Source organism: Heterodontus francisci, chromosome 38 (genome assembly GCF_036365525.1).
Source record: "Heterodontus francisci isolate sHetFra1 chromosome 38, sHetFra1.hap1, whole genome shotgun sequence".
Classification (NCBI taxonomy): Eukaryota; Metazoa; Chordata; class Chondrichthyes; order Heterodontiformes; family Heterodontidae; genus Heterodontus; species Heterodontus francisci.
Genome location: NC_090408.1, coordinates 45,455,968 through 45,483,410, shown reverse-complemented (window position 1 = coordinate 45,483,410; position 27,443 = coordinate 45,455,968). Strand labels below are relative to the sequence as shown.

General features: G+C 45.2%; 1 protein-coding gene across 2 annotated transcripts in view; it reads left to right on the top strand.

The window, feature by feature from the left end:
- Window positions 1–14,438, top strand: part of sqor (sulfide quinone oxidoreductase) — a 66,892-nt gene extending 52,454 nt beyond the window's left edge. For both annotated transcript variants that reach the window (XM_068018337.1, XM_068018336.1), the window contains exons 8-10: window positions 1,859–1,926; window positions 11,757–11,935; window positions 13,279–14,438. In XM_068018337.1, the coding sequence (XP_067874438.1) occupies window positions 1,859–1,926; window positions 11,757–11,935; window positions 13,279–13,336 (305 nt within the window). In that variant the 3' untranslated portion in view covers window positions 13,337–14,438. The remainder of the gene's footprint in view (window positions 1–1,858; window positions 1,927–11,756; window positions 11,936–13,278) is intronic.
- Window positions 14,439–27,443: the final 13,005 nt, after the last annotated feature.

Sequence of the window (27,443 nt, the reverse complement as noted above, 5' to 3'; positions counted from 1 at the left end):
TGAAGACGCCTGAGGTTGAAAAGACCTCCATTAGTCCAGAAGCCTATGTAAACTCCTTCCTTAAGATCTTCTGTTGCCTGCTGCAGCATCATGCTGAAAAAGATGGTGAATAAGGTTGGGGCCAGCACACATCCCTGCTTCATGCCATTGGAGATTCGGAAGGGACTCGAGAGGTTGCTGTTTTGCTTGACTTGTCCATACTGATTTTCATGAAACTGCTTCACTATGGCTAGGAATCTGAGTGGGCATCCAAGTTTTACAAGGATTTTCCAAAGTCCATCTCTGCTCACAGTGTCGAATGTCTTGGTGAGGTCTACAAAAGTGACGTACAGGCCTTTGTTTTGCTCACAACACTTTTCTTGTAATTGTCTGAGTGCAAATTCCATGTCTGTGGTGCCTCTGTTTGCTCTGAAACCACACTGGCTCTCTAAGAGGTCTTCTTCTCACAAGCCTGTTGAGAAGTATTCTAGCCAGGATCTTCCCAGCAATAGAAAGGAGGGTGATCCCACGGTAGTTGGAGCAGTCTGATTTTTCTCCTTTATTTTTGTACAAGGTGATGATAACAGCATCAGGAAGATCCCGTGGAATCCAGCCCTGTTCCCAGCAGGCCATGAAAACCTCATGGAGCTTGGTGTATAGGGCAGGGTCACCATGCTTCAAGGCCTTGGGTGGAATTCCATTGGTTCTGGGAGCTTTGTTGTTCTGGTTGATGGTGGTCACAGTTTCCTCCAGAGTTGGACTCTCGCCCAGTTCTTCTTTGACAGGCTGTTGTTGGATGCGATTGATGGCAGCATCATGCACTGTGTGGGGGTGTATGGGGTGTTCAGATAGAGGGTAGTGTCCTTGTACTTTCAATCAGCTGCATCCAATTTGTAGGATGGGCAGGAATCACTGATCCTCATCTACACCCAGCTCTCACTGCTGGCTCCAAGCACCACATCAAAGTGAACAACTTCACATTTTCCCATATTATACTCCATCTGCCAGATTTCTGCCCACTCAACCTATCTATAGGGTCTGCAACATACTTTCCTACTTATCTTTGTGTCACCTGCAAATTTAGCTACCATGCCATTGCTTTCCTCATCTAAGTCATTGATATAAATTGTAAAAAGTTGAGGCCCCAGCACAGACTCCTGCGGGACTTCACTCATCACATCCTGCCAATCAGAAAAGGACCCACATATGCATACTCTCTGTTTTCTGCCAGCCAGTCAATCTTCTGTCCATGCTAATACATTACCCCCGAAACCATGAGCTCCTACTTTGCGCAATAACCTTTTATGTGTAACCTTGTCAAATGCATTCTGAAAATCCAAGCACAGTATGTCAACAGGCTCCCGTTTATCCACAGTGCATGTTACTCTTTCAAAGAACTCCAAACACGATTTACCTTTCACAAAACCATGCTGACTATTCCCAATTTGAGCTTTTCTCAATGTCCAGCTACAGCCTTCTTAATGATTTGATTCTAACACCTTTCCCATGACAGATGTCAGGCTAACTGGCCTATAGTTACCTGTTTTCTGCCTCTTCCCCCTTCTCTCCCCCACCCCCCCCCCCCACACCCCCAACTTCTTGAATAGAGGGGTTATATTTGCTACTTTCCTGTCTGAAGGAACCTTTCTAGAATCAAGTGAAATTTGAAAAATTAACACTGACGCATCTACTACCCCTTTAGCAACCTCTTTTAAGGCCCTAGGATGAAGCCCATCAACCCCCAGTAACTGATGAGATTGATCTCCCACTATTCCACCAGGCAGGGCAGTGAGTTTGTTTATTTATTGGGAGCTGTTTGTTGTTTAATCTTCATTACACATTAAATAAGATTAAATTTCTCAACTTTTTTTCCCTGCAGCTGCACAGTCTGCAATCCTCAGCAAGACCATTTCATTGGTCATGAAGAACCAGAAGCCAACGGATAAGGTACAACCTGCTTCACATCTGTAAATCTACCCCAGCAATTTCAGCCTCAGACATTCACCCTGTAATATTACTTGTTCCTTTGTTATGTGAACTATTATAAGAGTCACAGGACTCCGAGCAATATCCAAAGAAAACTTGGGTTTTTATTATAATTTAACCAGAACAATATATACACACACACACTGCAGGAGCCACGCCAACACACTGTCGGGCTACACTCACAACTCCCTGGTCATGTGTGATGCGACATCACTTCCTCTGGTGATCATCACTTACAGCTTGTTAAGGTGGTCCTCTTAAGGTTGTCTCACACAACCCCCTTTTCTCCAAAGGTAAAAACATATGTGCAATATACAATGATGTTGCGGTTCGGACTAACTATACATGATCAAATCAAAACGCTATTTACAAGTAAGCAAGTTTAACACACTCTCACATGTAAAGGAGGTTTGCTTATTTGTCCCGATCTTATCATAAACCTTTTCCAGAGCTGAGCTCATCTTGACATCTCCTCTGAGACTCTGGTAACTCGGCACTCTGGTTAGCATGTTCTTCCTCTGTGCTCGTAGCCTCTGTACTATCATTTTCAGACTTCATCTTTGAATGTGTCTGAGGGTCAGTACAAGTCGTGTTGTCTGTTCCATTTTGAGAATTGCACCGTTGGGTCTCTGGACCTCATATGATCTGGGGCTGGTCGCATATCCTCGCAACCTCTGCAGGATACCAAGTTCCCAATGCATGATTGAGGACTCTGAGCTTCTGTCCTACTTGCAATCGAGCTAATTCTGGTCCCGCTTGCCTGTCATTCGATGTCTTCATCTTCCCTTGTTTAGAAAGCTTATAAAAATGATGACTGGCAACATCGCCAATCATCAGCAATCTCTCTGGCCTCTGGGTACTTGCTGAAACGAACTGAAGCCCGAGGAGACACTCCCGGTCATCTTGTCTCTTCTTGTCATGACTCCCAGCCTTTGCATTGTTCTTTACATGGACTGACCCAACGTGCTTGTCCTGGATATTTCCTACCATCTTCAGTGTGTCACTGACTTCATATATTGTGACAATTCGGAAACCTTGGCATATAGGAAGTCCTGTGACAGGTGATCCAGTTGTGTCTATGATGTAAAAAATCTGTGGTAGCCATTCAGAGTTTCCATAGCTGTATTGTGAGGTTATTGTTCCAATGCACTTGATTGGAGAACCATTGTAGGCAGTCATTCTAGCTGTGATGGGTCGCACCATAGATTCCCATAAGCACATGTCCTTCAGTATACGGATGGGCAGAATATTTGGACTTGCTCCAGTGTTGATTTTCACTCTGAGCTTATGCTTGCCACTCTTCTGCGGACATATGATCCCGATCATGGCGAATGCCTCAGATTGCATAATAGCATTGACACGTTGATCCAAATTGACAATGTGAAATGCTTGCTTGCTGTTCGCACGAGTGCATTCTTCATCTGTGTCCTCCTGGCAATCTGTCTCTCTGCTGACCTGCTGTACCTGCTTGGGCTTTTGTTGTGTGTTGGCCTACCTCTTGCTGCATTTGCCATCCTGTCTTGCAGATGTTCTCTCTACATGTGATCTGCCACAATTCCTGAGTGCATATCTAAGCTTGGCCTTCTGCAGTGCCTTGCCCAATATCCTCGCATGCCACAAGATTCGCACAGGACCTGGCACGCCGGATATCTGCAGATTGGGTGAGGCAGGCCACCTGTGCCACAAGGTTCAGCAGACTTCTGAGCCTTGGTTACCATACCAATTGTTGTAGTGGTCCCCAACGCTTGTAACTGTTGGCACTCAGCCATGATAGCTTCAGATTACCTTCCATCATTGAGTAGTGCATCTATGGTGTTCCTTTTCTTCTTTTCTAGCAGGTATTTTGAAAGCCCTCGAATGGGGTAGACACTAGTACTAACTCTATAACCCATTACGACCATTTGATAAATGCGAAGTCACATTCTTGAGCTTTGATTTGGCACTTTGCAACAAACTGGGCAATGGACTCATCTTACCTTTGCCAGTGGGTCATAAACTCAAGCCTATGTGCTCGGAAATTTAGTTTCACCTTATGTTGCTCCTCCAGGAATGTCTGTATCATGCTCGGGTCCTTCTGATCCTCAGCCGACAATCCTGCTGTATTGATCCGTTGCAGGTCCCTGTTGCCCAGGGCGATCTTGATTTTTGCAGTTTGTTCCTCTGGTTCGCTCACCTCTTGATCCAGGAATCACAGTTCCTTCCGTTGTCAAAACAATTTAAATTCAGACGCTATGTCTGATGCCTTCCAGTCCATTTTCTGGATGATCCTGTTGTTCCACAAATACAGGTCCTTTGTTTCCTTTTTTAGACAGGTTCGTTTTTGCAGACCTGCTGCTTTTAAGAGTGAGGACAGCCGCAGCTTTTTGTTTACAGAGCTTCTTTAAATGGAGAGAGCAGTTCTTTGTTTACACAGCTTGTTTGATTTTATTTTTAAACTGAGTTTTTTAAAACTGAATTTTTTTTCTCCATAGAGAGCACTGCAACTTGCAGTACCCAGTTTTTTGTGCATTGTGGTGCTGTTGAGCTCTTCTTGCTAATTTTGGTTTAGGCCCCGCCCATGAAGTGAAAAGAATCAGGGAAAACTAAAGCAGTTATGGCTATCCTACTTATGTTCAAATTTTATGACTCACTGCCAAATTAGTTGAAAGCTCCAATCTCCTGGCAAATTGCCTGCTGTACTCAGAGTTCCAACACCTCCCGGGGTCCTGTCTGTGCTCTCTGCCTGAATCATCAGCCTCTCCAGGAAGGCAAACAGCTGTTCCTTGTTTTCACTTGGTAAGTTCTTCAGAAAAAAAAATCAAATATTGCCACGATGTAATATTTGGTCTTCAGAAAAAAGTATCCCAAATGTTGCCGTCATGTAATATTACTTGTTCCATTGTTATGTGCACTACTGTAAGATTCGCAGGACTCCAAGCAATATCCAAAGAAGATATGGTTCTTTTTTTAAATAGCTTAACTAGAACATATATACACAGCTACTACAGGAGCCACATCAATACACCTCACTCTGTTGGGCTACACCCACAATTCCCTAGTCTTGTGTGACCCAACATCACTTCCTCTGGCGATCTTCACTTACAGCCTCTTAAGGTGGTCCTCCTAAGGTCATCCCACAACACACTCTGGTTACAGAGGCTGGGAAATGGATCCTATAAACATGGTTCAGCTCCTTACAGCCCTTTCAAACTCATAATGTACCACTCTGATTAGAGTTGACTAAAAAATCACCAGGCTCAGGATAAGTACCATGCCTTAGAACATAAAGCATAGGACTGGAGTAGGCCATTTGGCCCCTTGAGCCTGCTCCACTATTCATGAAGAACACAGCTGATCTTCTGCCTCAACTCCACTTTCCCGCCCAATCCCCATATCTTTTAATTCCCTTAAAAGTCCAAAAATATATCAACCTCAGCCTTGGCTATACTTGTATATGCCTCAGCATCCACAGCTTAGTGGGCTAGAGAATTCCAAAGATTCACAACCCTCAGTGAAAAAATTCCTCCTGCATCTAAGTCTGAAATGACTGACCGACCCCTTAACCTGAGACTGACCTCTAGTTCCAGATTCTCCAGCCAGGGGGAGCAGCCTCTCAGCATCTACACAGTCAAGCCCTCTCAGAATTTTATACATTTCAATGAGATCATCTCTCTTCCTTCGAAACTGCAGAGAGTGTAGGCCCATTCTACTCAATATCTCTGCATAGGACACTACTTTCATCCCACGAATCAATCTACTGAATCTTTGTTGCACTCCCTGTAAGGCAAGTGTATCCTTCCTCTGGTAAGGAGACCAAACTGCACACAGTACTCAAGGTGTGGTCTTAGCAAAGCCCTAAATAATTGTATAAGTGCGACCTTCCCTCCGACAGTGCGGCCCTCCCTCCGCGCCCTCCCTCCGACAGTGCGGCCGTCCCTCCGCGCCCTCCCTCCATCCTCAGTGTTTGTGGACAGGGTCAATCCATTATGAAACACCTTGTGACCAATAGGAAGTTGAACTCACCGTCTTCACCTGGAAAGAACCAGCATTTCAAGTTGCCAATCAGTGTCGATGCCTGTGGAACCAAAACCCCATCAGGACAGATCTGTTGAGGTGTTGAAAATTGGCCATTCAATAACGGGACAGAATGTAGATTCCCTTCTCCCTCCAATCTAATATTCCCTCTGAAACCATTTAAAAAGCCCCCAAAGTGATCCCACGCTGTGATGTATTCCCCTTCTCAACACTGAAGCTGATACAGAGCTCCTGGAGAGTGCTGGCCACAGTTGAGGGAGTGGGGACTTTGAGGATGGTATGACAATGGAAACGCTAAGCAGTATGTTCTTGCCGAATCCAGAGATGAGGATTGCAGGTTTTAAATGTGTTTTGGGAGTAGGAGTTGAGATGAATCTACTCACTTCAATTACACTGTTTTTACAAGTATAAAATGTAGTATTTTTGGAAAGCTCAGTCATTTGTTGTTTTGCTAAAACCCTGTTCTGCATTTGATCTTAGTGATAGGTTTACTTCTCCTGCAGGTTTATGTTCACTCCGAGGCCATTACAAACTATAGGATTGTTGTGGATATTGTGCCTTGGGGGTGATGGGGAGGTTGCTGTTTTGAAATGTTTTTTACAATTACTGTACCTTCCATGTTGGGGGTGGGGGGCAGTGGGGTGACAAAAATGACTGGCTGGTTGGGAAGGTTGGGCAGAGTTGGTTTTGTGGATGTTTGTCGAGCATTGTGATTGACTCCGTCACTGTTGGACTGATGGAGATGGAGCTTCTCTCGGGTGAAGGTGAGGTACTTGAGTCGAGGCTGCCATTGTTTGCTCCATCCGTTTCTCCTATCGCCTCCTGAGTGTGGCTAGAGTTAAAATGAGAGGCGTCACAGTTGAGTCCATTTCTATTCTCATTGCTTCGCAACATATTCCAATGGGATGGGCTCCACCTGAATCATGCTGGGACCAGAGTCCTGGCGAATCACATAAATAGGGTTGTAGATAGGGCTTTCAACTAAATAGTTGGGGGGAGGGTTCAGTTGCATGGAAAATTAGGAAGTCAAAGTTAAAGGGGAAGGTAGGAGTGCTGGTTAGTGATGAGGCTGATTGTTACCAGAAAATAAAAGGAAGGGACTGAACGTGTGAACATCATTGTGGGACCTCTGCTCTTTGTGATTTTTATAAATGACTTGGATGAGGAAGTGGAAGGCTGGGTTCGCAAGTTTGCCGATGACACGAAGGTTGCTGGAGTTGTGGATAGTGTGGAAGACTGTTGTAGGTTGCAACGGGATATTGACAGGATGCAGAGCTGGGCTGAGAAGTGGCAGATGGAGTTCAACCTGGAAAAGTGTGAAGTGATTCATTTTGGAAGGTCGAATTTGAATGCGGAATACAGGCTTAAAGACAGGATTCTTGGTAGTGTGGAGGAACAGAGGGATCTTGGGGTCCATGTCCATAGATCGCTCAAAGTTGCCACCCAAGTTGATAGGGTTGTTAAGAAGGCGTATGGTGTGTTGGCTTTCATTAACAGGGGGATTGAGTTTAAGAGCCGCGAGGTTATGCTGCAGCTCTATAAGGCCCTGGTTCGACCACACTTGGAATATTGTGTTCAGTTCTGGTCGCCTCATTATAGGAAGGATGTGGAAGCTTTAGAGAGGGTGCAGAGGAGATTTACCAGGATGCTGCCTGGACTGGAGGGCATGTTCTATGAAGAAAGACTGAGGGAGCTTGGGATTTTCTCATTGGAGTGAAGAAGGATGAGAGGTGACTTGATAGAGGGGTACAAGATGATGAGAGGCATAGATAGAGTGGATAGTCAGAGACTTTTTCCCAGGGTGGAAAGGGCTATCACCAGGGGGCATAATTTTAGGGTGATTGGAGGAAGGTTTCGGTGAGATGTCAGAGGTAGGTTCTTTACACAGAGAGTGGTGGGTGCGTGGAATGCGCTGCCAGCGGTGGTAGTAGAAGCAGATACATTAGGGGCATTTAAACGACTCTTGGATAGGTACATGGATGATAGTAGAATGAAGGGTAGGTAGTTACTTAGATCTTAAAGTAGGTTAAAGTTTCGGCACAACATCGTGGGCCGAAGGGCCTGTACTGTGCTGTACTGTTCTATGTTCTATGTTCTATCATATTGCACCAAGGAATCGTACAAGAGTAGGGAAATTTAATAGTAGAACAAACTTAAAGGCTTTGTATCTGAATGCACAAAGCATTTGAAATAAAATTAATGAGTTAACAGCGCAAATAGAGACGAATGGTTATGATTTAGTGGCGATTACTGAGACATGATTGCAGGGAAACCAGGTTTGGGAATTGAATGTCCAAGGGTACTCAGTATTTCAGAATGATAGGCAGGAAGGAAAAGGAGTTGGTGTAGCTTTGTTAGTAAAGGAAGAGATCAGTGCTGTAGTGAAATGATATAGGCACTGGATAGAAATAAGAAATAGCAAGGGAAAGAAGTCCCTCGTGGGACTAATCTATAGGTCCCCAAACAGTAGTTCTGCAGTGGGGCACAGTATAAACCAGGAAATACTAGGGGCTTGTATGAAAGGTACGGCAATAATCATGGATGATTTTAATATGCATATAGACTGGATTAATCAAATTGGCAAGGGTAGCCTCGAGGGAGAGTTCATTGAGTGTATTAGAGATTGTTTTTTGGAGCAATATGTTGTGGAACCAACCAGGGAGCAGGCTGTTCTAGATTTGGTATTGTGTAATGAGGTGGGATTAATTAATGATCTCATAGTTAAGGATCCTCTAGGGAAGAGTGATCATAGCATGCTAGAATTTCAAATTCAGTTTGAGGGCGAGAAACTGGAGTCCCACTCTAGCATTCTGGAGTTAAACAAAGGTAATTACATAGGCATTATGACAGATTTGGCCCTAGTGGACTGGGCAGGAAGACTAAAAGGTAGGATAGTTGATGAGCAATGGCAGATGTTTAAGGAGATATTCAATTCCTCCCAACTAAATTATTTTCCAGAGAGGAAGAAAGATTGTAAGAGGGGGAAAAAACATCCATGGCTAAGCAAGGAAGTTAAGGATAACACAAAGACAAAAATGAAGGCATACCATATTGCAAAGGCCAGTGGCAGGCTGGAAGATTGGGAAACTTTTAAAGATCAACAAAGGGTTACTAAAAAAGTAATAAAAAGAGCAAAGGTAAATTATGAAAGAAAACTAGCGCAAAATATAAAAACAGATAGCAAAAGCTTCTATAAGTATATAAAAGGGAAGAGAGTAGCTAAAGTGAATGTTGGTCCCTTGGAGGATGTGACTGGGGAGTTAATAGTAGAGAACACAGAAATGGCGGAGACACTAAATCAGTATTTTTCCTCAGTTTTCACGGTGGAGGACACTAGTACCATCCCAATAGTAACAGGTAATGCAGAGGTTATAGGAAGGGAGGAACTTGGAACAATCATCATCACTAGGGAAAAAGTACTGAGCAAACTATTGGAATTGAAGGCAGACAAGTCCCCAGGGCCTGATGGCCTATGTCCTAGGGTCTTAAAGGAAGTGGCAGCGGAGATAGTGGATCAATTGGTTATAATATTCCAAAATTCCCTGGATGCGGGAAAGGTTCCAGTGGATTGGAAAATGCTAATATAACGCCCTTATTCAAAAAGGGAGGGAGGCAGAAAGTAGGAAACTATAGACCAGTTAGTTTAACATCTGTCGTTGGGAAATTGTTAGAATCCATTATTAAGGATATAATAAGAGGACATTTAGAAAGTCAAAACGCAATCCATCAGAGTCAGCATGGTTTTATGAAGGGTAAATCGTGTTTGACTAATTTGCTAGAGTTCTTCGAAGATGTAACAAGTAAAGTGGATAATGGGGATCCTGTAGATGTAGTATATCTGGACTTCCAGAAGGCACTTGATAAGGTGCCGCACAAAAGGTTAATACACAAGGTAAGATCACATGGGGTTAGGGGCAATGTGTTAGCTTGAACATAGGATTGGCTAATTAACGGAAAACAAAAAGTCGGGATAAATGGGCCCTTTTCTGGTTGGCAAGATGTAACTAGTGGGGTGCCACAGAGTTCAGTCCTCGGGCCCCAACTATTTACAATCTATATTAATGACTTGGATGCAGGGATGGAAGATGCTATAACCCAATTTGCAGATGACACTAAAATAGGTGGGATAGTAAGTTGCAATAAAAAAAGAAGTAATTTACAAATGGATATGGATAGGTTAGGTGAATGGGCCAAAATTTGGCAGATGGAGTTTAACGTGGTTAAGTGTGAGGTTATCCATTTTGGTCGGAAGAATAGAAAGGCAAGTTTTTATCTAAATGGAGAGAAACTTCAGAGGGATCTGGGTGGCCTCATGCATGAATTGCAGAAAACTAGTATGCAGGTGCAGCAGGTAATAAATGGAATTTTGGCATTTAGTGCTAAAGGAATAGAGTATAAAAGTAGGGAAGTGTTGCTGCAACACTGTACAAGACATTAGTGAGACCGCACCTGGAGTATTGCGTACAGTTTTGGTCCCCTTACTTGAGGAGGGATGTAGTTGCATTGGAGGCAGTTCAGAGGAGGTTCACTAGATTGATTCCAGAGATGACGGGTTTGTCCTTTGAAGAGAGGTTGAGCAGTTTACTCTCTAGAGTTTAGAAGAATGAGAGGAGATGTAATTGAGGTATATAAGATGATTAAGGGGATTGACAAAGTAGACGTAGAGAGGATGTTTGGGGCAATCTAGAACGAGAGGTCATAGTTTTAGGAATAGGGGTAGCAGATTTAAAAGAGAGATGAGGAGAAATTACTTCTCTCAAAGGGCCATGAGTCTGTGGAATTCACTACCCCAGAGTGTGGTGGATGCTGGGACATTGAGTAAATTTAAGGAGGAGATAGATAGATTTTTAATTAGTAATGGGTTGAAGGGTTATAGAGAAAGGGCAGGAAATTGGAGTTGAGGCTGAGATGAGATCAGCCATGATTGTATTGAATGGCGAAGCAGGATCGAGGGGCTGAATTGCCTACTCCTGCTCCTAGTTCTTATGTTCTTATATTCATTTCCTGCAGGCATTGGTGGGTACTGGTTACAAATAAGAATCAGTTTCTCCTCCCAAACCCTGGGTACTGAGACCTTGGCCCTTCATGGCCCCACTGAAACTGACTAACTCGAGCCTGGGGTTGACCCTGAGATGCTCCCAGCCTGTGTGGCTCAGCCTTAACCACGCAGCCTACGGTTCACAATGGGTTATCCCCAGGCCCAGTGTTCCTCTTGGTCACGTTTCATCAAAGCAAATAACTGATGGCAACCACAGAATTCAACTGGAATGATTCATCAGAAAGCCATGTTACAACTTTGCAGAAAATAATGAAATTTGTCCGTTGTGGCTCAGTGGGTAGCATTCTTCCCTCTGAGCCAGAGGTTCTGGGTTCAAGTCCCACTGCAAGGACTTTAGCCCCTAATCCAGGCTGACACTACTGTACTGAGGGAGTGCTGCACCGTCAGAGGTGCTGTCTTTCAGATGAGACGCTAAACTAAGGCCCTGTCAACCCACTCGGGTTAAGATCCCTTGACACTATTTCAAAGAGCAGGAAAGTTCTCCCTGCTGTCCCTCGATCTACATCATTAAATGAGATTATCTGGTTGTTATCACATTCCTGTTTGTGGGAGCTTGCTGTGCACAAATTGGCTGCCATGTTTCCTAATTACAACAGTGACTACATTTCAAGAAGTATTTCATTGGCTGTAAAGCACATTGGAACATCCTGAGGTTGAATCTTTCCATATATGGTTCCACATAACCATGTTATTAATTTCATTGTTGTTTGGTTGACAGTATGATGGTTACACCTCCTGTCCGCTGGTTACTGGCTACAACAAATGTGTGTTGGCGGAGTTTGATTATGATGCTCAACCATTGGAGACCTTCCCTATTGACCAGGGCAAGGAGAGGAGGAGCATGTTCCACATGAAAGCTGATCTGATGCCCCCTCTTTACTGGTACGCTCTCCTCAAGTAAGTCCCATTGCTTTTTCCTTCCTGCTTTCCTTTATTTCTGTAAGAAAAACAGAATATAATTCGCTAGCAATGTACATGGATACTCTGAGCAGAGATGTTGACCGATCCTAAACTTCACTGGTAGGTAGTGAAGTCAAAGAGATTGATTCCTGTACAAAAACAGAATAGGTGATTGTTACGAGCACTGATTGTCCTCAAGATTAAGAAGCTCTGATCCCGACACACAGCCCCTGTGCTGGGGTACATGGAGCGAGGGTAGTCGGCTCAGGCTCGGCTACTCGGTGCACCCTTGCGAGGAGGCTAACTCCATTCCATCACTTTTTAAAATTTAATTTGTAGATTGAGAAACTGCCATTTTAATAAAATAATCTGATGCGGATGATTCGGGGCAGTTTTACAGCTACTGATTGGAGAATGAACATTGGTCACTCCAATTACTTGTCAAGGGTAAATGCTGACTGGGGCTGGTTAAGCTGAATGGCCTGATTCCACACTAGGGAATCTGTAATGTCCATCTGAATGCCAAAACAAGCAGAAAGAGCTCAGTTTGTTGAGTGCAATTGGATGATGGAATGAACATTCTGTTTATGGAACACAACAAGCTCCATTGTTACTGAGAGTCAGTTTCTATAAAATGCAAGATGCTGAATAAAACTAGGAGCCTCACTGAGACATGGCTGCTCGAGGAGGAGTTAGGCCCAGGGTCTGTGTTGTGTGATCAGTGCACACTGAGAATCAGTCAGGATACTCAGCTCGAGCTGCGAATACTGATCAATATTGGCTATCCTGCCTTGTTGGCAGCGTCACTGGGCTGAGGGACACAGGGTATTGCAGTGAGGGGAGGGCGGTGGGGGTGAGGATTGCAACTCCCCTAGGGTCTGGAGCACGTTCCTCCTGCTCCACAGGAACAATGTGAAAATGTAATGTTGGTAGTCGTGGGATTGCTGAGGAATCCCGAGAGATTTGGGCATTAAAAGGGTTCAAGTTCTGCATGGGCTTCTCTGCAGGCTGGCTCATTCTGACTAAACAGTTCTGGTCAAGTATTGTAAGTACTCAGGCAGGCACCATTAACCTTCCCCAAATCACTATCGGCAATTATCTGGAACATGCAACCGGGCAGGTTTTACTGAATGTGATGCTGATTCATGGATGAATTGGGTTTAACATTTATGAAGAACAAGTTATAACTGGGAATTATAGATATTACATCCATCCTAAACTTCATTTTAAAATAACTTTAAAATGCAGAGTCTTTGAAAGCAGGATTGAAGTGTGTGTTGCATTAGTGATTGGTGAGGGTTGAATGTGTACTTTAATGTTTTTTTTCTCTCTCTTTCAAGGGGACTGTGGGGAGGTCCTAAACCTCTGAGGAAGTTGATGCATCTTGGCATGAAGTAAAGAATATTCTTCAACTGGACTTGACCCGCACCAATCACCAACTCCCCACTCCTTGACCCGCGCCAATCACCAACTCCCCACTCCTTGACCCGCGCCAATCACAAACTCCCCACTCCTCGACCCGCGCCAATCACCAACTCCCCACGCCTTGACCCGCGCCAATCACCAACTCCCCACTCCTCGACCCGCGCCAATCACCAACTCCCCACTCCTCGACCCGCGCCAATCACAAACTCCCCACGCCTCGACCCGCGCCAATCACCAACTCCTCACGCCTCGACCCGCGCCAATCACCAACTCCCCACGCCTCGACCCGCGCCAATCACCAACTCCCCACGCCTCGACCCGCGCCAATCACCAACTCCCCACGCCAATCACCAACTCCCCACGCCTCGTCCCGCGCCAATCACAAACTCCCCACGCCTCGACCCGCGCCAATCACCAACTCCCCACGCCTCGACCCGCGCCAATCACCAACTCCCCACGCCTCGACCCGCGCCAATCACCAACTCCCCACGCCTCGACCCGCGCCAATCACCAACTCCCCACGCCTCGTCCCGCGCCAATCACCAACTCCCCACGCCTCGTCCCGCGCCAATCACCAACTCCCCACGCCTCGTCCCGCGCCAATCACCAACTCCCCACGCCTCGTCCCGCGCCAATCACCAACTCCCCACGCCTCCACCCGCGCCAATCACCAACTCCCCACGCCTCCACCCGCGCCAATCACCAACTCCCCACGCCTCGACCCGCGCCAATCACCAACTCCCCCTATGCCTCGACCCGTGCCAATCACAACTCCTCCCACACTTCCTGTACCAATCACCAACTCCCCATGCCTCGACCAACACCAACTCCCCATGTCTCAACCCGTGCCAATCACCAACCCCTCTCATGCCTCAACCCACGACAAACACCAACTCCCCACGCCTCGACCTGCGCCAATCACCAACTGCTCCCACCCTTGACCCTCGCCAATCTTCATTGACACTAGGGGCATCCTGCATTTATCTCAAATTAATCTGAAATTACTGTCTAATTATATGAAATAGTAAAAGTCACTGAACCTTCTGACATTGATATAAAACACTGAATCATGGATTATCTCGCGCTTTGGCATCATGTTTCTCATCAAAAGGTGTGTTCTATTTTTTCAGCAATGTAATGGTCTCACATTTAATGTTTAATTCATGTCTGCAGCTTAGAATGAGACCTAATATTCACCGTTGATGAGCACTCAACAATCTTGTCATTACGATACTATCACTTGTTCTTCCAAAATTTCTCCTAATTGCCTTTCTTGATTTAAAAAAAAAAATCAACATAAACAGCACTGACTGCTGTTTCAGATCATTACCCTGAATGTTTCTGATCTGAATCTAAACTCTGATTATCAAATTGAAGCTGCAAAATTCAGAAGAACAACAGTCATGGAGCTGCATGTTGCTAAGAGTTAATGGGGCTTAACTCAAAATAATAAACATGTTTTTCTACCAGATACACAGCAGGACTGGTTACTTTCACAGTTATACATTAGAGACACCCAAATATTTACCATCTCACTTAATATAGCATAAAAATAACTGCATGAATGGCAGTTAAGTTATTCTGTGTTATTCCTAACAGATATTTATTAAAACACTTATGGGAGGATAAAAAAAAAGTACAGCGTGAATAAATGTGACCCTGGAAGTGAGAACATGGGTGTACTAGAGAAGGATATTGAACAATTCACAGCCTATTGTAGACAATGAATTGTTTCTGGAAAATGAGGAAAGCTTGGTGAATGTCTGCTTACTATTTGCATGTTCACCCTGGACTGTTGACAGAAGTTGAGAAAAAGATAGCAAAGGTTCTGGTCACAATTTCTCAATCCTTCTATCTGCAAACTTTGCAGTGGAACTGGAGAGAAGCTGATGTGACCCATTTATTCAAGAAGGTGAAGTGAGTTGTGTCTCGATCAGTTCACTGAACAGCAGTTGTGAATGTCTAAGAAAGCATTGGTTCTTTACAGTTGCAGTATCCTGTATAGGTGGTGGGTGTTTCCTGAACTGGTAGTTGATTTATTATTGCATTATGAACAGTATTTAAAGCCTTTACCAGATGTTTGTGCAGGTCTATGACTGACTATGGAGGCAGTTTGTTTTTGGAACCAGTGATGTATGGGTCAATGGTACGGCTGGGAAACAGCCTCCTTCTGCAGCGTGGGACATTGTGTAACAATTCCAAACTCCCAAATCAGCACTATTGTTAAAAAGAGTTTGATTAGCATTCGATTTCTTCAAGTCCACCAAGCTTGGAAATACTCTGTGCGAAGGATGCATATTTTTCAACAAACTCACTACAAAGCCTCAGTAATCAATCAATTGTCACTGAACAGCACGAAAACCACTAGGAAATGATGGATTTAAAACCCTCCATGGGATTATGGTAGCTTGGGTGAATTCTAACCAGTTTCAACCTGGTTACTTCAGTAAACTTTAGTTGGAGGATAAGAGACAGATTAAGGTTAAGTCAAGACATGTTTATTAACATGGTTACAGATAGTATTCATCACACATCTGGTTATATTCAAAACAGGAGGCTATTTCTACTGAAAGACAAAAGGCACCAAACTGTAAGTAAATGAGTAGGAGGGATAGGAATAATGATGGTAGCAAGATTGAAGGTGTCCCATGTTGTATAGAGCTGCCACTGCTTCTACACCTGTAATAAATGAACACAGTCAAGCTTCTGATTACAACATAGCAACATCCTCTTCACTTGGTGATGAAGATTAACAAACAGTAAAGCATCACTCTAGACATTAACTTTCTTTCCTAAATTTCAGTAAGTTAGTCAAACAAAAGTGATCTTTGAAATGACCCAGTCCTTTTCTCCATGAATGCATCAAGCCACTTGCAGCTAGTTAATTCTCTTTGGCCAGATATCTTTTCCTTCCTCTGGAGATGCCAGACAGACATGTTGGAAACCACTTCTATCTTTAGGAAGCATTGCCTGCCCTGCTCTAACCATGGAAAGCCTCCGGCATTCTAGTGCTATAGTTTCTCAAATACATACCTGAATTCAAATATGTTTGCCGAGAGTAACTAGTTAGAAGGATGCAAACTCTCAAACCAGTAGGTTTGTCTGGAAAGATCCAGCCTTATTCAATCCTGAATTGGTTTTCGCAGATTACTGCATTCTTACAGCAGGTCGTGGGAGTCAGTTGCCAGCGTTCGCCAGAGCTGGCGGGCAGCCATAAAGACAGGGCTAAAATGTGGCGAGTCGAAGAGACTTAGTAGTTGGCAGGAAAAAAGACAGAGGCGCAAGGGGAGAGCCAACTGTGTAAAAGCCCCGACAAACAAATTTTTCTGCAACACCTGTGCAAGAGCCTGTCACTCTAGAATTGGCCTTTATAGCCACTCCAGGCGCTGCTTCACAAACCACTGACCACCTCCAGGCGCGTATCCATTGTCTCTCGAGATAAGGAGGCCCAAAAGAACAGTAAGGAAACTACTATTTACACAGCAGACAAGTGATTTTTTTCACGAGTTGAAAATGATAGCTGATTCCTTCAATATCTTACGTAAGTTCACATCACAGACTCAGCATTAGTCCAAAGCTTTTCACAGACACTAAACGTTTGTCTGAATATTCCACAGGATCTCCTGATGTAAGTTTGGTGGAACATGAGTGGAGATAAGTCCCTGGAATTCCACCAGATACGCAGGTGATTCCCTGCAGAAATTCTGCTGCATGGAGTATAAATGAGGTAGGGAGGTCAGAACTGACTGGTGAGGAACAGGACAATCTGTAACAGGGAGTCATGCTCCCCTTCACTGCCGTCTGCCGTCAGACCCACCACTAACTCCACAATCAAGCTGTATTTACAACAGAGGTGCAGCAGAATGAAAGTGCTTTGCACCAATTCTCCAGTTACAGTGCAAATGCTCCTAGCTGCTGTTTCTCTGGTACAATACCAAGTAATGAAACACCAAGTGAGGGGGAGGGCATGCAGGAGCAGAGGGAGAAAGCAAAGTTCCAACCAGCTCTTCTCTCCACAAAAGTATTTAACTTAACAGCAACATTTAGCTGATCTCGCTCACAATCACTGAGCCTCTCTGAAAATGTCAGATTCCTTTCTTCACTCACTTTGTTTCCATTTCAACAACAATCCTATTGAGATTAAATAAACAGGAGCTGGTTCAAACCAGCTGTTCCCAGTCCTTGCCGTGTGTGCTTACAGGAGTTGGTCAATGTGGTACTGGATGTCACGATACATAATGTTATAAAACTCCTCCGGTTTGGTTCCATGCAAGTGAACTGCATTTGAAAGTAGCATTAGGAGGAATGTCAAGATATCTTCAGAATGTAGACTTCATACGTTAAGAAGTGTAGAGTTTTGCTTTTGACTGAAAAACAAATTCCATTATTCCAGGGAGCAATACAAAGTATGTTAAACCCTCAAACCAACAGCCTCCATCAAGGATTTTGTTTAGCCCCAGTTTTATAAACTTCAAAAAACAGGAATGTGAAGTTATAATGGATTTAATGACGATCCTGATTACCTTTCATCAGTTTATTAAAACATTTGCTATAGTCTGACAGGAAATGATCGTGTAGTTGACACCACAATTATATAATGTAAGTTGTATTTAACTCCTAACCCTGAATTACAATATTATGATCAGGTGAGGAGGAGTCGAAGGGCTCCCTCTTGTCCTTCTCTTTGACCACAACAAGTTTGTCTTTTTTAAAGTGGCTATGCTTAGCAGTTCAGTGAGTGTTGAACAATTTACGTGCTGTGATCATAAAAAGAACCAATCGGACTAATTTTCTTGAGTTTAACAAAGAAAGAGGTTAGCTTTATTGTACTTAAACCAATCTAAGTAAAATAATAAACTATGCTGCAACTTTCTTACACACACACACACACAGACAAATAGGTTACAGAGTGGGGAAGGATAGATTGGTCAGATTAGAATCCAGAGTAATAAAAAGGGGTATATGGTCTGTGGAGTTTGGTGACTCAGCTGGCTTCAGGCTATATTCGGTGGTCCTGAAGCCTCCAGTTTGGAGAGGTGGACAGTGGATTTGGTGGTTCTCCTGGAGACAGTGATGCGGATGATTTCCTTCACAGAATCTCTGTCTGCAGCAACGATAGGCCTAGGAGTTTATGGCCAGCAGGCACGGTTCAAAGCTTGTAAGGTGGACTGGAGAGGGAGGAGGGACCACACTTGTCAGTGTCCAGCCACTTATCTGGTTGCTGCAGAGAAAACACCAGCTTAAACACATAGAGGGTGGGCCTGTCACCCAACATGATGATTATCAGTGTGTATTCCCTCTTGCACTAATTTAAGTCGTACTACTGTCTCTTGCAACTTAATCAGTTCGTGTTTAGAAATTCCCTTCTCTCAACCAGGGTCCAATTGTTCAAGTGATTAGGTTTAAGAGTGGTTTGTCTCCACCATTTTAATGTCCCAAGTGATCGCCTTAATGTCTTGCTAATGGGAGCAGGACAGGTAGTTCACTGAAATTCCCCAGGTCATTGTTCTTGGGGGGACTGTGCAAACACTCGTCTCCACCTTGATGCATTGGAATGTACAAGTTCAACAAAGCAGCCCTCACCATCACCGCAGGGCATCTAGGAAAGGGCAATAAATGCTGGCCTTGTCGGCAATGCTCACACCCCAAGAATGTTAAATTTAATTTATTCATTCATTTATTAAACCAGCAAACCAGAATTATCATAGTCAATAATATCCATAAAGTCATTCTATTTAAGGAAAGAGGCAATGCTGGCTTTAGTTTGAAGAAATTAATTAGGGGAACTAGGTAATGTAAGGGTAGGGGAACATAATCAGCTTGTATATAAACATTTGAAACGGAGAGGGAACAAAGATTGAAGTTGTCTTTTATTCCCTCCATTACACTAGCTCAGTTAAACTATAAGACTTAGAAAAGTTAAAAGGAAGGACTGGCGGGCAACAAAGGGAAATAAAAGGAATATATAAACACAAACATACGAATTAGGAGAAGTAGGCCACCCGGCCCCTCGAGCCTGCTCGGCCATTCAATAAGTTCATGACTGAAGTGATTACTCCACATTTCCACCTACCCCCGATAACCTTTCACCCCCTTGCTTATCTATCTACCTCTGCATTTAAAAATATTCAAAGACGCGGTTTCCACTGTCTTTTGAGGAAGAGAATTCCAAAGACTCACGACCCTCTGAGGGAAATAATTTCTCCTCATCTATCTTAAATGGGTGACCCCTTATTTTTAAAGAGTGACCCCAAACATAAAAAGCAAAATACCTGAAGAATGGCTAAGGCCAATTAGAGATGGATAAGGACGCCTTAGGTGGATAAAGGAATGGCGGAGGTACTAAATTAGGCCTTTGCCTAGGCTTTCACAGTGTTTTTTTTATATTCGTTCCTGAGATGTGGGCATTGCTGGCTAGGCCAGCATTTATTGCCCATCCCTAAGTGCCCTTGAAAAGGTGGTGGTGAGCTACCTTTTGAACCACTGCAGTCCAGGTGGGAGAGGTATACCCACAGTGCTGTTGAGAAGGGAGTTCCAGGATTTTGACCCAGCGACAGTGAAGGAACAACAATATGGTTCCAAGTCAGGATGGTGGGTGGCTTGGAGGGGAACTTACAGGGGATGGTGTTCCCACGCAACTGTGCCCTTGTCCTTCTAGGTGGAAAGGTCATGTGTTTGGAAGGTGCTGTCTAAGCCTTGGTGCGTTGCTGCAGTGCATCTTGCAGATGGTACACACTGCTGCCACTGTGCGTCTGTGGTGGAGGGAGTGAATGTTTGTAGATGGGGTGCCAATCAAGCAGGCTGCTTTGACCTGGATGGTGTCGAGCTTCTTGACTGTTGTTGGAGCTGCACCCATCCAGGAAAGTGCAGAGTATTCCCTCACACTCCTTTTGCCTTGTAGATGGTGGACAGGCCTTGGGGAGTCAGGAGGTGAGTTACTCGTCGCAGGATTCCTAGCCTCTGACCTGCTCTTGTAGCCACGGTATCTATGTGACTAATCCAGTTCAGTTTCTGGTCAATGGTAGCCCCTAGGATGCTGATAGTGGGGGAATTCAGCAATGGTATTGTAATTGAATGTCAAGTGGAGATGGTTAGATTCTGTCTTGGTGTAGATGGTCATTGCCTGCCACTTGTGTGGCGTGAATGTTACTTGCCACTTATCAGCCCCAGCCTGGATATTGTCCAGGTCTTGCTGCATTTCTCCATGGACTGCTTCAGCATCTGAGGAGTCGCAAATGGTGCTGAACATTGTACAATCGTCAGCGAACATCCCCACTTCTGATCTTATCATTGATGGAAGGTCATTGATGAAGCAGCTGAAGATGGTTGGGCCTAGGACACTACCCTGAGGAATTCCTGCAGTGATGTCCTGGAGCTGAGCTGATTGACCTCCAACAACCACAACCATCTCCCTTTGCGCTGGGTATGACTCCAACGAGCGGAGAGATTTTCCCGATTCCCATTGACTTCCGTTTTGCTTGGGCTCCTTGCTGCTATACTCGGTCAAATGCTGCTTTGATGTCAAGGGCAGTCTCACCTCACCTCTTGAGTTCAGCTCTTTTGTCCATGTTTGAACCAAGGTTGTAATGAGGTCTGGAGCTGAATGGCCCTGGCTGAACCCAAACTGAACATCAGTGAGCAGGTTATTGCTCAGCAAGTGCCACTTGATAGCACTGTCGACGACACCTTCCATCACTTTACTGATGATTGAGAGCAGACTGATGGAGCGGTAACTGGCCAGGTTGGACTTGTCCTACTTTTTGTGTACAGGACATACCTGGGCAATTTTCCACATTGCCGGATAGATGCCAGTGTTGTAGCTGTATTGGACCAGCTTGGCTAGGGGCGCGGCAGTTCTGGAGCACAGTACTATTGCTGGAATGTTGTCAGGGCCCATAGCCTTTGCAGTATCCGGTGTCTTCAGTCGTTTCTTGATATCGCATGGAGTGAATTGAATTGGCTGAAGATTGGCATCTGTGATGCTGGGGACTTCAGGTGGAGACCGAGATGGATCATCAACTTGGCACTTCTGGCTGAAGATTGTTGCAAATGCTTCAGCCTTATCTTTTGCACTGATGTGCTGGGCTGCCCCATCATTAAAGATGGGGATATGTGTGGTAGTGAGGATGAATAAGTACAAGAGGAGTTATTGAAAATAGGTGTTGAAAGTAGTATTGAAAGGGTGGCGCAGTGGTTAGCACCACAGCCTCACAGCTCCAGCAACCCGGGTTCAATTCTGGGTACTGCCTGTGTGGAGTTTGCAAGTTCTCCCTGTGACCGCGTGGGTTTTCGCCGGGTGCTCCGGTTTCCTCCCACAGCCAAAGACTTGCAGATTGATAGGTAAATTGGCCATTATAAATTGCCCCTAGTATAGGTAGGTGGTAGGGGAATATGGGGACGTGGTAGGAATATGGGATTAGCGTAGGATTAGTATAAATGGGTAGTTGATGGTCGGCACAGACTCGGTGGGCCGAAAGGCCTGTTTCAGTGCTGTATCTCTAAATAAATAAATAACTACAGATAAGGAAGTAGAACTACAAATTGATGGAACTCAATGTGGAAAAGGCACAAGGCCCTGGTGGCTGTATCCTAGAATGCTCAGTGAAATCAGAAAGGAAATAGCAGAACACAATTCTTCAAACATTCTTGGATACAGAAGTTGTCTCAGTGGTTTGCAAGTTTTGAAATGTAACAACACCTCCATTCTAAAAGGGAGAAAGGAATGAACCAGTTAACCTATTAATAGTGGGGAAGCTTCTCAAGGCCTTATTAAGGTGAATCCCACCTAGAAAAGAGATATTTGCCAAAGGTAAGTCAGTCTGAGGAAGTCACAGTATATTAAAGGAAATGCAGTGGATGTTGTGTGTGTGGATTTTCAAAAGGCACAGGAAGCTTATCGACAAAATAAGACATGTGGCATTAAAGGGAATGTGGCAGCATTGATAGGAAGTTGGCTAAAAGGACAGGAAGCAGTGGTTAATGGATATAAACAGTGGTCAGTGTTGGGACCATTGCTCTTCTAAATGTCTAACGATATGAAGAGCAATATCAAAATTTGCATACAACACAAAAACAGGGAGCAAAATTTTGCTCCTACCAGCAAATGTTTTTGTTTAGGCTTTGAACAAACTGCCCCAAACACACAATGGTGTATACAACATATAGGAAACAGATTATTCATATCTGTGGTTAGTGATCCATAGGAACATAGGAAAAAGGAGCAGGAGTAGGCCATTCAGCCCCTCGGGTCTGCTCTGCCATTTAACTAGATCCTGGCTGATCTTCTACCTCAACGCCATTTCCCCGCACAATCCTGATATCTCTTGATATCTTTAATCTTTAAGTCGTTCTACTCACCTTATCACTTGAGTATTTTTTAAAAAAACTTTCCCCTTTTTTAAGCAATTTAAATGCACTAACAGCTGTTACTTACCCAACCAATCACCCTGCAGAATTCCAGAAGTCTCTGCGCGCGCTGAGAGACACAGAGAGCCAGCCGCTGCTCCGGATCAGGTCCCAAGCAGGTCTGCCAGCCGCCGCTCCGCTCCCAGGTAACTCCTCCTGTTTTTCACTTTCTTGCTGATCTGCACAAGTTAAAATAACGGTAACAAAACCATCTTTCTAGTCCAAAAATTAAATTAACTTTGGAGTCACTTACCTGTGATAGAGCGTGTCCGACCCGGCCCAACCCGAGCCTGAATGCCAGACCCGGAAGTACAACCTGACCCGACCCGACACATGTCACGGGCCCCGTCAGGTTTGGGTCGGGTAGCAGGCCTTTATTTGGATAATTAAAGTCCCCCATTAAAACTACCGTATAATTTTTGCACCTCTCTGTAATTTCCTTGTAAATTTGTTCCTCCATGTCCTTCCCACTAGCCGGTGGTCTATAGACAACACCGAGCAATGTAACTGCACCTCTTTTTGCTCTTTAGCTCTAGCCAAATTGATTCTGTCCTCGACCCCTCTGGGACATCCTTTTTCTCCAGCACTGCAATGCTCTCCTTAATCAATACCGCCACCCCTCCCCCTTTTTTCCCTTACCTATCTTTCCTGAACACCTTGTATCCAGGAATATTTAACACCCAGTCCTGCCCTTCTTTGAGCCAGCTCTCTGTTATAGCCACAACATCATATTTCCACATGCAATCTGCGCCTGTACCTCACCAGTCTTATTAACCACACTCCGTGCATTCACATACATGCACATTAACCCTGATTCAGACTTTATTACTTTCTCCCTTACTCTGACTCCACCTAATAACGTACTATTCCCTATTCTCATGCTATCTATCTCCCCCAGTATTCTGTGCACCTTGGTATTCCTCTCTGATATTTGCTCCTGGTTCCCACACCCCTGACAAGTTACCAGTTTTGCTTCCCTCCAATCTGAGCTCCCTCTCGGGTTCCCACCCCCCTGACAATTTAGTTTAAACCCTCCCCAACAGCACTAACAAATCTCCCTGTGAGGATATTTGTCCCAGTCCTGCTAAGATCCAACCCGTCCATCTTATTCAGGTCCCACCTGCCCAGAACCGGTCCCAATGTCTCAGAAATCTGATGCCCTCCCTCCTACACCAGTTCTCCAGCCATGTGTTCAATCACTCAATTCTCCTATTCCTTTGCTCACTTGCACGTGGGACTGGGAGTAATCCTGAGATTACTGCTTTTGAGGTCCTGCTTTTTAATTTCCTTCCTAGCTCTCTAAAATTGGCTTTCAGGACCTCATCCCCTTCTTACCTGTGTCATTGTTACCAATGTGGACCACGACCTCTAGCTGTTCACCCTCCCCCAGAAGAATGTGCTGCAGCCTCTCCGTGACATCCTTGACTCTGGCACCAGGGAGGCAAGACTTCATCCTGGAGTCACGTTTACTGCTGCAGAAATGCCTGTCTGTTCCCCTAACTAATGAATCCCCATCACTACTGCTCTTCCACTCCTCTTCCCTCCTGTGCAGCTGAGCCACCTGTGGTGCCACAAACTTGGCTCTGACTGCACTCCTCTGAGGAACCATCACTCTCACCAGTATCCAAAATGGAAAGCTGATTCGCGTGTGAGATCTTATCAGGGGATTCCTGCACTACCTGCTTGGTTCTCTTTGACTGCCTGGTCGTCACCCATTCCATCTTTGCCTGCATTGCTCCTCACCTGTGGTGCGACCACCTCCCTAAACGTGCTAACCACATAGTCCACTGCCTCACAGATGCACCACATGACTCCAGCTGCCGCTCGGGTTCCAAAACCCAGAGCTCAAGCTTCTGTGGCAGATGACACTTCCTGCAGATGTGTTTATCTAGAGCACATGGTGCGTCCATAACTTCCCACATGCCACAGGCTGTACATTCCACTCCGCCGAGCTGCCCTGCCATACCTTAACTTTACAGACTATTTGTTACAAGTAGAATAACTTACCAGGTACTCACCAAACAGCTCCTTCCATTGCACCAAAGCAAGAACCAATTACTGGGGGGTTAAGAGTACAAAAAAAAGGAAAATGATGGAGTACCTCTGCCCCCTTCATTGAACTCACCACTCACCAAACTCAAATCTCCACACGCAGATTGCAATCTGCACACACAATTGCAGAATAATACAGTGCAGTAGAGGCCCTTCGGCCCATCGAGTCTGCACCGATGCATTAAAGACACCTGGCCTGTCTACGTAATCCCATTTGCCAGCACTTGGTCCATAGCCTTGAATGTTATGACGTGCCAAGTGCTCATCCAGGTACTTTTTAAAGGATGTGAGGCAACCTGCCTCTATCACCCTCCCAGGCAGGGCATTCCAGACTGTCACCACCCTCTGGGTAAAAAAGTTCTTCCTCAAATCCCCCTTAAACCTCCCGCCCCTCTCCTTAAACTTGTGACCCCTCAAAACTGACCCTTCAACTAAGGGGAACAGCTGCTCCCTATCCACCCTGTCCATGCCCCTCATAATCTTGTACACCTCGATCAGGTCACCCCTCAGTCTTCTCTGCTCCAGCGAAAACAACCCAAGCCTATCCAACCTCTCTTCATAGCTTAAATGTTCCATCCCAGGCAACATCCTGGTGAATCGCCTCTGCACCCCCTCCAATGCAATCACATCCTTCCTATAATGTGGCGACCAGAATTGCACACAGTACTCCAGCTGTGGCCTTACCAAAGTTCTGTACAACTCCAACATGACCTCCCTGCTTTTGTACTAACACCGTGAGTCTAATAGACCTTACCAATGATAATAAAGCTTTGCCAATACTAATAAATCTTACTACTATTAGTAAACCTTACAAATACTCATAAACTCTAATAATACTGTCAAGCAAGCCTCCCACCTGCCAAGAATGAGGAAAATTAATTTTGCCACATGAACATTGATTTTAAACTGTTGTTGGTGATGAAAGAACTTGCTTTAAGAAACAATTGGAGACTTTGGCTGGAGAGAGTCATTAGCATATCAACAGACAGTACTTCAAAGGACAAAGGAGCTATTCCCTGCTCCAATTTAATCCACAATGGACTTTTGATTACCAGACGTTGAAGGTGGAAAGGTTAGCATTCCAGGTTAACTGCTAAGATGGCTGAATACACAAACAGATGTCGTCAGACCAGTTTAGTCACATGACTACCTGACTGTTGGAGTTTTTTGAATTTGAACTACCAACAGGGAATTTAAACTGAGAAAGCTGTTTGCTCCTGGACTGAGAACACCTCTCTCCTGTCTGCTCTCATCTCGCTCTCACCAGCTTCGGAAACTATTGAAGACATATTAACCCCAAGAGAGAAAAGTCTCCTACAGTGAACAAGGTTTAAGAAGAATACTGGGCCCCAACGAAAAGCAAAACTACCGACAATCAAGGACCCTGCAGCGAGCTCGAAGCACAGTAAAAACCCCTCTGCAGAGATTGCCTCAAACCTCTCCATTTTATTTTTCTTCTCTTTTCTGTCTCTATTTGCATGTGTGTATCGCGTGCGCATGCTAGCGTGGGCGTGACATATATCCGTAGTATTAACCCGAATTATAGTTTAAGTTTAAGGTTTAATAAATTTCACTTTTCTTCTTTAAACCTAAAAAAGCCTGTTTATGCTCATTTCTTTGCCGTATAATTGGAAAGCTGTGAACAAGGATTCACCAAAGGGGGAGCTCAAAACACAGTGTGTTTAAAACTAAACCCTGTTACAAAAAGACCAGGTGAAGCTATGTTTGACTTAAATTAAATTAAATTAAAAGCTTACCTGTAAACTCATCCCGGCAGCTCTCTGTTTCCTTGCTGTTGATTGTGACGTCACTCTGATGTCAGTTTTCAATTTTTCCCTGCTCCGCTCCCACCGTGCTCCTCTCTCTCTCTCTCTCTCCGCTCCCGCCGTGCTCCTCTCTCTCTCTCGCTCTCTGCTCCCGCCGTGCTCCTCTCTCTCTCTGCTCCCGCCGTGCTCCTCTCTCTCTCTCTCTGCTCCCGCCGTGCTCCTCTCTCTCTCTCTCCGCTCCCGCCGTGCTCCTCTCTCTCTCTCCGCTCCCGCCGTGCTCCTCTCTCCCTCTCTCTGCTCCCGCTGTGCTCCTCTCTCTCTCTCCGCTCCCGCCGTGCTCCTCTCTCTCTCCGCTCCCGCCGTGCTCCTCTCTCTCTCTCTCTCCTCTCTCGCTCTCTCTGCTCCCGCCGTGCTCCTCTCTCTCTCTCTCTCTCTCTCTGCTCCCGCTGTGCTCCTCTCTCTCTCTCTCTGCTCCCGCCGTGCTCCTCTCTCTCTCTCTGCTCCCGCCGTGCTCCTCTCTCTCTCTCTCCGCTCCCGCCGTGCTCCTCTCTCTCTCTCTCCGCTCCCGCCGTGCTCCTCTCTCTCTCTCTCTCTCCGCTCCCGCCGTGCTCCTCTCTCTCTCTCTCTGCTCCCGCCGTGCTCCTCTCTCTCTCTCTATCCGCTCCCACCGTGCTCCACTCTCTCTCCCGCCGTGCTCCTCTCTCTCTATCCGCTCCCACCGTGCTCCTCTCTCTCTCTCTCTCCCTCCGCTCCCGCCGTGCCCCTCTCTCTCTCTCCGCTCCCGCCGTGCTCCTCTCTCTGTCTCTCCCGCCGTGCTCCACTCTCTCTCTCCGTTCCCGCCGTGCTCCTCTCTCTCT